The 10,942-nt window shown below is 38.7% G+C and overlaps 1 protein-coding gene and 1 pseudogene across 1 annotated transcript; both read right to left on the bottom strand.

Annotated features, from left to right (window-relative positions):
* Window positions 1–2,124: 2,124 nt before the first annotated feature.
* LOC143627388 (uncharacterized) lies at window positions 2,125–3,278 on the bottom strand. Its single transcript, XM_077097224.1, has 3 exons — window positions 3,249–3,278; window positions 2,865–3,198; window positions 2,125–2,756 (listed from the first exon to the last, which is right to left on the bottom strand). Exons 1-3 carry the CDS (start codon window positions 3,276–3,278, stop codon window positions 2,125–2,127), a joined length of 996 nt encoding a protein of 331 aa, XP_076953339.1.
* Window positions 3,279–10,409: 7,131 nt separating this feature from the next.
* Window positions 10,410–10,510, bottom strand: LOC143627389 (small nucleolar RNA R71; annotated as a pseudogene).
* Between the last annotated feature and the right edge of the window lie 432 nt (window positions 10,511–10,942).

The raw sequence follows: 10,942 nt of genomic DNA, 5'->3' as shown, positions 1-10,942 counted from the left end.
CATTTGCTTGTGGATGGACTGGCGTTGAAGTAATCATCTTAATTCCCCAGCTGTCACAAAAGTTTGTAGTTCTTTTCCCAATAAATTGGGAACCACTATCACAAATAATTTCAGAAGGGATACCAAATCTAGTAATAATATTACGCTAAATAAAGGATATAACTTCCTTTTCCTTGACTTGAGGAAATGCCTCAACTTCAATCCATTTAGAGAAATAATCCGTCATAGCTAACATAAAGACTTTCCCCCATGGAGCTGTAGGTAGTTTGCCCACTATATCCATTCCCCATTTCATGAATGGCCATGACGAGACAATGGGGTATAAGGGTTCTGCCGGCTGATGTAGGATGTTGCCATGCCTCTGACAAGCATCGCACTTCCATGAGTATTCCATAGCATCTTTCTTCATAGTAGGCCAGAAGTATCCAGTCCTTAGAATCCAGGAGAATAATGCTCTGCCCCCTGTATGATTGCCACAATCTCCTTCATGGAAATCCTTTAGTACTTCCCGGATCTCGGATTCTTTTATGCATTTTAAGTATGGACTTGCAAGGGATTTCTTCTATAGCATATCATGTATAATAGCATATTGTGATACCTTGGCTTTGAAAGCCCTGGGGTTTTCGCCTTCCGGGATTTTTCCCTTTTGGATGCACGCCATTATTGAGAGGATCCAAGATGAATGATCCCGAGGATGATCCTCAGGATCTATGAGCATCTTCCCTTCTACTTCCAATGCCTTGTATTCCTTGATTGCCGGAGATAAGACATGAATAATGGGAATTTTTGTACTCTTAGGGAGCTTCAAGGCAGAAGCTAGGTTTGCTAAGGCATCAGCCCCGGCATTTTATTCTCTCGGTACCTGCGTAATATTGAAATAATCGAAGGATCCTACAAGATCCTTAACTATATTTAAATATTTAACTAACTTTTCACCTTTGACTGCATATGAGCCATTAAAATGATTAGCAATTAATAATGAATCTACAAAAATTTGAAGATACCTAATTCTCATACCTTTGGCTAGTTGTAAACCTGCAATGAATGCCTCGTATTCTGCTTCATTGTTAGTGGCATGGAACTCACAAGCTATTGAGTGGGGTAGTATGTCCCCCTGTGGCGATTTTAGTAGTATTCCCAATCCTGTTCCTTTAACGTTTGAGGCTCCATCAGTGAAGAGTGTTCAAGGATCCTTGGTTTCTTCAAGCTGTTGAACTTCAAGATAGGCTTGTTCCTCTATGTCACTACTGAAAACAGCCACAAAGTCTGCTAGGGCCTGTGACTTGATTGTGTCTCTTCGTTGTAAGAAGGATACTAGATCCTTCTCGATGGATTCTTGTATCTCAACTCCGATTAGTACTTTGCTGTCAGGATCCTCTGGGTGCAAGACCACTTCCTTAGAATCTTGTTCCCTAGTCTCCATAACGTTTCTTCTTGCATTCTGTAATTGCTATGCTTCCCTTAGCTTTTTTGTAGGCTTCATGGAAGAGGTATAGCAATCCTTAGCATCTTGCTGGTCGCTTTCTATCTTCGCTGTTCCCCATGGGGTAGGTAGCTTCACACATTGGTGGTAAGTAGAGGGAGCCACCTTTATTTCGTGTATCCAAGGCCTTCCAAGAATAACATTGTAACAAGACAAAGTATCGATAACACAAAATTTTTGAATAGAATTTACTCCCTCTATATATATGGGGAGTTTGATGTCCCCCAATGTATTCTTAGTTTCTCCACTGAATCCTACAAGAACTGAGGATCTCGGGACGATTTCCAATTCTGGAATATTCATTTTTCTGCGCACTTCTAATTGTATAATGTTGACTGAACTCCCGCCATCAATGAGGATCCTGCGAACATAATGGTTGGAAATAAACAGAGTAATGACTAACCGTCGTGATGAGGATCCTGTACGGTGATCCGATCATCCTCATCAAAAGAGATGACTTTTTGCTCGACCGTTGTAGAAGTCCTGATCGGCCTTTCACCATTCTCCAATTTGCTTTCTTTGGCACGTTTTTTCGTAGCAGAATACGAAGTTTCGCATATGTCAGAACCTCCAAAGATTACATTGATAACTTGAGCATCCGGAGGAGGTGGAGCAGCCTTTTCTGGGACTGGCTCAGGATCCTAGGTCCTTGACTTCTTTCTTCCGAACAGCTCCTTGAGGTAGCCTTTGCTGAGGAGGTAGCCGATCTCCCTTCTCAAGGCGATACAGTCTTCTGTCATGTGGCCGAAATCTTCGTGGAAAGCGCACCATTTGGATTTGTCTTTGGGAGGAGGCGCCTTCTCATTCTTCCTCGGCCATCTCGCTTTGTCACCCAAGCTCCTAACAGCAAGCATTACTCCTCCTATATCTGCAGAGAAGTAGTAATCAGATATCCTTGGGCAATCTTCATCGTCCTTTTCATCTTCCACAGCGTTGATCTTCTGGCCATTTGGTTTGGAGTATGGTTTGAAGTCGTTATTCCTGAAGTAGGATCCTTGTTTCTTGACTTGAGTTTCACTCTTTTCAGGAGTATTCAGTTGATCTTTGATTCTTTGATCCTCCTCTAACCTGATGAATCTTAAAGCTTTGTTTCGGACTTCATCTAAGTTCCTACAAGGGGTCATAACAAGATCTTGGTAAAATGGAGAGTCCTTCTGTAATCCCATTTTGAATGCCTCAACAAATGTTGGGACATCTAGATTTGAAATTTCCAAGGCCTCTCTTCCAAACCTAGTAAGGAACTGTCTAAGGGATTCCCCACGAGGTTGGAAAACTTTATATAAATCACTAGTTAATTTTTCAAAGGATCTACTGCATGAAAATTGACTATTAAAAAAATTGATTAAATGAGAGAAAGAGGTAATTGAATAAGGAGAAACACTTAGCAGCCATTTGAGAGCAGATCCTGTGAGCGTTGAGCCGAAGCCTTTGCATAAGCAAGCCTCTTTCAGCCTTTCTGGGATTGGGTTGATTTCCATCCTCTCCCGGTATAAGGCTACATATTCCTCAGGATCAGTGGATCCATCATATAACTTCATACTAGGGGCGGTGAAGCGCTTTGGTATCTTAGCATCACAAATTGGTGGAGCGAATCTAGGTATGTTATGGCTTTCTGCTGATAACTCGGGGATAGGTTTGATGACTCCTGGTACACTGGATATCATATCCTTGAGCTTCTGTAACTCACGGGCTGTACTTTGATTGATTCCTGTATCCTGCATACCACCATGATTAGTACCAAAAGATAAATTATTGTAAGTGTTACCTCTTGTGTGATCAAAAGATCTCCCCCCATAGCTGTGTCTGGGGTACATTTTTTCAACGTCAAGAGTTGGTCCAACAGGAGTAGTGGTTTGCATAGGTATGAAGTCCCCTTCGTGGACCTCAAGTGGCCTTAATCGTGGTTCCTTCAAAGGTTCTTTCCCGTAAAGATAGTAGGATTCTGGATGTTGATGGACGATGGATTCTGTCTGGAAGCCCAAGGATCCTGTTTGATAGACAGAATATCCATGAGGCTGGTGAGTAGAAGGTCCTTGAGGAAATCTGAGGGTCCAGATGGGAAGGCGGAGGATCCTTGCGAATGGTGGCTGGAGGATCTTAAGTGCTGACTTGAGGATCCTTGTTGAAGGATAGATGATCCTTGCGAATACTGGGTAGAGTATCCTTTCTGGAAGAAATCCGAGGATCCCTATTGAGGATAAGAGGATGCTGGGCACCTTTGACCAGGAAAATTTGGAGTGCTGAAGTCAAGTATTTTCGGGATGATGGGACTTGCGTCTTCAGTAGTCTTCCTAGTTCTCTTGATTTCCTCAATCTCATGAAGGATCCTCTGGTTGGTCTTGTTCTACTGCTCCATATAGTTTTTCATCTGTGCACATAAAATAGAAACGTCATTGTTAGCAGTCATTGTTTGGGAAACAGTAGTGGATTTTGACCCGGAGAAAACTACAGTCTCCTTCTTCTGAGCAACAGTTATGGGCTTTTGTGGCTTCATAGAGATAGGTAGTGGTGGCAAAGATACTTGAGCCGTAACACTTGATGCAACGGTTGTAGAAACAGCTTTTCCTTGAGAGGCCATTGAGTGATAACTTTGAGTGTAGGGATTGAATAAAGGTAAGAATTTTTGGGATTAAAGCACCAATGCCCCATGGTGGGTGCCAAACTGTTTTGGTCAAAAATCGGTCTAAGGATCAAGTAACCAAATTCGTATGTGATGATTGATGCTTGTATGCCAAATATGATCAAAGTGACTATATCAAAAGATGAACACCGAGATTTATACGAGGAAAAACCCTTGGTAACTAGTATACCGCCGGCATAAAAACCTCAGGTAGTGAAAACTATCACTACCGATTATATTGAACTTGAAAATATTACAATAGGTGAGAATAGGAGTTGATCGTGAGTACAAAGTGTTTGCTAGTATGATTCTCTGTATGCTATGTGTTGTGTGTGTTATGTGATATAATCAGCTCATATATATAGTTACAAGAAGAATAATTAAATAATAACTATCCATAAAGAGCATTAATTGTCCTTGCGAGAATAATGGAGCGGTTATGACTTGTATAAACGAGTTGTAACTCCTTCCAACGTCTACAATCTTTAATGCTTTGACCAAGTCTTCAGCTGTTGAGGATCCTTTATCCATAAAGGATCCTTATTCCTGGAAACAGTCACCAAGAATAGCTTATCCACAAGGATCAAGAATCCTGGTCCCAATACCAGACACCATCACCAGTACATTCTTAATTAATAACATTTATGTTAGAGTTTTATTTGATTCAGGTGCAAATCAAAGTTTTATAGATTATAAATTTTATAGTCTATTAAACGAACCTTTAAGGAAATTAAATAAAACTATAAATGTCGAGACGGCCAGTGGTGAGGTAGTTAAAATTTCTGAAACCTTAGAAAACGGAAAGATCCTGTTAGCAGGTTATGTCATACCTGTACAATTATTACCCATGACAATAGCTGGCTTTATTATAATTCTAGGTATGGACTAGTTATCTGATAACCATGCCCGTATCATTTGCAATAAGAAAACTATAGAACTTCAAGCCCCCGACAAGCAAACAATTCATTTGTATGAGCTTATTATGGTAGGATTGCACATGTGTCCGTATTTTGGTAATTGTGATTAAGCCACCAAATTGAAATGTCATTGTGTATGGGATGTTGCATGAGATAAATTAAAAACACATGTTAGGTTTGGCTAGAGACTTCATTGTTTGATTGTTTGGAAATTGTGAAGTATGGCCATAGTTTATATGAAATACAAAGAATGGGATATGATCTTGGACCTTGACCGAAACCTTGTGAAAGAGAGTGTTTATTGAGCTTAAAAGAATATATATATATATATATATATGAAAGAGATTGATTGAGTTGCTTGAGGGCAAGCAACGTTTACGTGTGAGAATGTGACGGGTGGATTGTAGAGTCACCTATAAGTGTAGTAATTCTAATTAAAACATGGGTGTTTATGTATAATTTAAAGGATTTGGATCACTACACTATGTTGTGTGAATGCAGGTACAAATGAGAAGAAAAGAGTGCTAGAGTATGTTCAGATGGAGAGGAGCAAGTGATTCGAGATTGGGAGATAACTGTCAACAAATCAAAGAAGAAAGAGGGAGTTGGAGCTGAGGCTACCGTAGCTTACAGTAGCCACCGTAATCTACGGTAGGGACCACCGTAAGAAGCCTGCCGTAAATAGACATTTTTCATCGTAATGGTTTTATAGCCACCGTATGTGCTTACGGTAGACCCTGCGCGCTAGTGACGGTTACTACTCACAAAAGATGTTTCTAATTGCCTTTTGACATGCCTTTCAGAGTAGGCCGTTCTAGACAATTGTTTTGGGTGATTTGGGTGCTTTAGAACAAGTTTTTGGGTGCTTCTAATCGAATATTATCACTATAATCTTTGATTGCTTTAGATTAAACATTGAATCGATGATGCTAACCATGTGTGGCTAATCTTGTGGTATTCCTTTTAGGATGTAATGTTAAGTACAAGACACTTTATGTTATTTGTTTTTGAATTTGGATTGATTGTCTAATTGTTTATGTTAGTATAATCATGATATTTATGTGATTGTTTGTAACTTGTCTATATCATTTAAACCTAGTTTTGAACCACACGTTCTTGGTGTCGTTGACAATTGAGATTTAGTGGAAAGAATTAGGGTTAATAGTAATGATTGATTGTTAAGTAACAACCTCCCGTTCTAGGAAACCGAGTACTTAGTTCTTGATGAATCACAAACAATTGCATTTACACAAAACCAAGTTAGTATTGTTTATCCATTGAATGTTAACAAAAGTGTTGAGTAATAACCTAAACCCCAAGAAGAAAGCTTGTTTAATCAATCGTTTACAACTTTTGTGTAGTTTATTTAGTTCTTAAAATCAAATCAAAATCAACTTGAAGATTACTTTTTGTCATTTATTTTTATATTAGTTTAATTGTTAAGCTACTTTATTAACACATATTCCTGTTCGATACCTATTTACCACTATCTATTTAGTTGTATTTGGTTTAAATTTGAGTGAGTCTTCGACCTCACGTCAAATTTTGGCGCCGTTCCCAAGGAGTAGTGCACAACGTGTGTTAACTTTTGTGTTTTTTGTTTATATGTTATTGTCAGTTTTACGCGGGTTGTGTTAGTGTGCAGGTACTTACAGGTATATGCATACGCGAAGCTCTCGGTCTTCACCACCGTTAGCTTTTAATCCTGAAATTGAATGAACTTTCCGTCAGAATCGAATTCTTCAACGGGAGAATAAGATTATTGAGTCCCCTAGCACACAAAGTCGAACAACTGACACAACATTCATGGCTTCCGGTCAATCTTTACCACCAATGCTGCCACCCATCAATCTAGAAAATCCTCCATCCACCGAACCCATTACCATTACAAGTCCTACGAGTGAGCCTACCTCAACCGTGTTTAGTTTTCAAGCACCATCTAACCTTCCACCTTTAAACAACTTTATGCCTATTCAAGTACAATCATCAAACTCTCCACAACAATCACCTTTCCAATCTCAACAAAAATCCACTTTATAATCAGCCATATACATTACCGCAAAACCCACCCATAATCCATACTTCACCGGGTCTTAGGTCAGGCCCGCATTCGTTAGGTGGGCCACGTTATGGTGATAACAATGAAGTGTATGAAAAGTATGAAGAGGGATATTCAAGTAGAGTTGACGGGAATCAATTGAGGGTTCAAGGTAAATTTGGTTATGCACCCAAACAACGACCGCAACAAACGTTGCAATAATGGGGTGGGTCATATGTTAATCAAGAACAACTGCAACAACCACAACCATTGCAACAAGTTCCTCAACAACCTCCATATCAACAACCTCAACAACCAATACCCTAACCACAATTTCAACCATATGCACAACCAAGACCTATGTATAGACAAATGGGCCAACCAAGAGTACCATTTAGGGTACCAAGAAGGCATGCAAGAAAGATGGTTAGGGTAATTAAAGCTCATTTTAAACCGGTCATCACCAATAACCCATCTTAGTGGTTATTCCTCAAAACCAACAAGGAAGAGCGTTTAAGGATAGAACCAATGCGCTCCAAAGTTTACCAAAGTATAAGGGTCTAGCAACGGAATGTAAGGCCCCAAACCCCGGGAACCCCACAGTTGGTATTCATTCAAAACACTTATAAAAATATTTAAACTTAAAAATGATTCATTTCATTAAAATAACCAATTCAGAGTATAATTCAGCGGAAAACATAAATAATAAAATAAGTTCCCAAAACCAATTTAAATGTATTTAAATAAATGTTAAAAAGAAAACGTTTATTATTATTGAAACATCCGACTAAGTATGCTCTCCACCGTCCAAGTAGCTTCGTGCACGTCCAAGCGGCAATGCATCCACCTCCTAACCTGAAACTCACACTAACATGTACACAAAGTCGGCTTGAGCTGAGTGAGTTCAAGTTTTAATAAATAACATCAATATTAATAATCATAATAGTCATTCCCAAAGGTTTTAAACTATAAAAGGGATATATCAGTTATGCCATCATCTTCGATAAATAATCATCCTTATGTATATATACATATACAAACCTACATATAAACATCTTTATAAGTGCATCCCTATATATATAAATATATATATATATAACATCCAACAAATAACATCAGGGTCGAGCAAACGTACAACCCAAACACGAAACATCTCATCAACGTATGCAAACACAAAGTAGGCATACGTAACATCAGTAGTCGATAACGACTACAACATCACCAAATATTGGCCATACAATAATATATATATATATATACATACTATAACATCCCAAGGCCAACTATATACTAGCAAGCCTATATAAAATAGTTTAAACGTTTCATCAAGAAAAATCATTTAGGTGTGCATGCTAGCCCAAAACTTAAAAGAGTTAAAAGGGGCATCATGAACTCACCTGACATGAGACACAGATTCACTACGAGCTAGAGAATCTTTAAATAATCCCAAGATTCAAACGCCTTCCGGTTTACATTCAATCAATACTAACGACATCAAGACGACTCGTTTATCCTACGAGACGTTCTAACGGGGTTCGGGTCACCTAAAGCCTCGACCTCATCAAACTAAATCACAACAGCCCCCGAGGCTTCACATTCACCAATACGACCCTTAGATACTCCCGGGAATATAGAATTCCCAAATTACCCCCGGAAGCACTAGGTGATACCAATACGCGCGTTTAAGAGTCGTTTAGGCCGTTAACATCCAACTCAGCCCCGTGTGGATCCATTATGATAAAATCATAGCCAAAAAGTCCACACGACGCTACACGAGTCAAATGGGTCGGTAACTCGCAAGTACAACGCACCAACTACTCAATAAACGCAATTGCGCGTTGTACCGACCCGTTGGAGTAACCGACAACCAATTCAGCCCCATAACTTATAAAAATGATTTTTCAACAGTCCGTACATCAAACCAAGTTCCCCTGAGCTCAATTGGTCGTTAATCACTTCTACCCTCGCGTTAAACGCAACAAACTACAATTCTAGTCAACCGAACACTAACAATCAAGCTACAACTAGTTGACCAATCTAACGAACACCAATGAACATGATTTTTAGGTATGATATACGGGACATACCTAGGAAGATTGTAGTGCAAAAAGTCACTTCAAATATCCTCGACAAGAACACAATTGAACATCCACCGGTTAAGCCTAAAACGAACCTATCGATCAATAACAAGTAAAACGTGCAGATTTTAGCATGCGAAGATTCATTTAATTATATAGGATAACCTTTGAAATAAATTATTAAATTTTTACCAGAATTTAATAAATGTCTTAGGTTTATAAAAATATTTTTATTATATTTTTATAGTGGAAACAAAAATTATAAAAATTCCTCCAACACAGCAAGATACGTGGAGTTATTTCAGTGCGCAACAAAATGGTTTTATTTTTATAAAATTCATTACCAAACTAAATTAAACAATTCCAATTGTTTTTGATTCTTAACTCAAAATATTAAGTTCCAGAAGTGGAACCAACTAATTTGGACTTTTTGAAAAAGAGTTATGATATCGGGAAGACAGACTAGAGTCCGTCATCCCGTATTAGCTTTGACACTCGATTTTATAAATTCATAAAAACCATTCAAATCTCGTCCAAAAATTACATATTATATCTTTCTGGAAACTAAACTCAAAGTAGAACATGATGGAATCAAGAATCGATCAAAAACAATGGACTATCATCGCGTTACAGACCCTACAATAAAAGTATACGAATCTGTCAGCAAACTGTTATCATCAAAACTCAACCCTAACGTGTTCAATAACTGGTTAAATGGTGAAAAAGACTTGTATTGACGTTAGAATAACCTTTAATTGATGTTTTACGCTCACGACCTGGCCGGAAAAAGAAAAATCGCAGTGGGGGGGGCTGAGAGGCTGCCGATCGGAATAGGGTATAGGGGTTAGGGTTTGGTTTGTTTATGTTATAAACATTTTTCACATATAGTCCCTCCAATTATAAATAATTAACATTTTGGTTGAAAAGTTAAATGTTATAACGTACCGGGATGGCGAGAGGGCTTCTGAGAAAGGTCGGTTAAACCCCAAGAATTATACATACTTTACAGGCTTTAATTCTTTTAAACCGGAAATTAACGGGTGTTACACAGAAGAACCTTATTTTCACTTGGAGGCATATGATTCTATTTGCAACACAATCGGGGTCAAGGTTTTCACCGGATGAGGTTAAGTTGGTTTTGTTTCAATTTTCGTTAGAAGATAAGGCGAAGTGATGGTTTTACACATTGCCTTTCGCATCAATTTATCCTTGGGTTGAGATGCAACAAAAGTTCTTCAAAGAATTCTACATGACTCAAAAGACCAATGATGCAAGACGAAGTTTGAGAAGTTTCCAACAACAATCGGGTGAAATGTTTCATGAAGCATTTGGGCGATTCAAAATGATGATCAAGAATTGTCCTCATCATGGTATTGCTCTTTGGGAGTTGTTGAATGCTTTTCATGAGGGGTTGAATACGGAATATGAGAGGGATTTAATGTCAATCACAAATGGTACATTTGGTACCAATTATGAACAAGATGATTGGGCATTCTTAGAGCAAATGTCGGTCACATCAAAGAGAAAAGCTCAAACCGCAAGAAGAGCAAGGCCGGCAATTGGAAGACCACAAGTGCATGTTGTTAACAATGAAGCTCCTCAAGTTTCTAATCAAGCGTATGATGTGTGCACGAGTTGTAATGGGTTGAGGCATGCAAGTGATATGTGTCCAGGTGTGGAAGTGCAAGTTGAAGAAGTGAATGCAATTCAAGGACAAGGAGGTGGTAATCTGAATTACAACATGAACTCAAACACCTACCACCCCGGGTTGAGAAATCATCCAAATTAACCCACTTTATTCCTCAT

This window comes from Bidens hawaiensis, unplaced genomic scaffold (assembly GCF_021521415.1).
Source record: "Bidens hawaiensis isolate Kalapana, Puna unplaced genomic scaffold, B.hawaiensis_p1.1 tig00004664_1, whole genome shotgun sequence".
Lineage (NCBI taxonomy): Eukaryota > Viridiplantae > Streptophyta > Magnoliopsida > Asterales > Asteraceae > Bidens > Bidens hawaiensis.
The sequence above is the reverse complement of the archived record's forward strand: the minus strand, read 5'-3'. Positions and strand labels throughout refer to the sequence as shown.

Coding starts and splice junctions, on each gene's coding strand:
- LOC143627388 (XM_077097224.1), bottom strand. CDS start 3,278: ATGGGGGGAGATCTTTTGATCACACAAGAG. Junction 3,199..3,248: donor ATCTTTTGATCACACAAGAG/GTAACACTTACA, acceptor GGTGGTATGCAG/GATACAGGAATCAATCAAAG. Junction 2,757..2,864: donor TGCTCTCAAATGGCTGCTAA/GTGTTTCTCCTT, acceptor ATTTATATAAAG/TTTTCCAACCTCGTGGGGAA.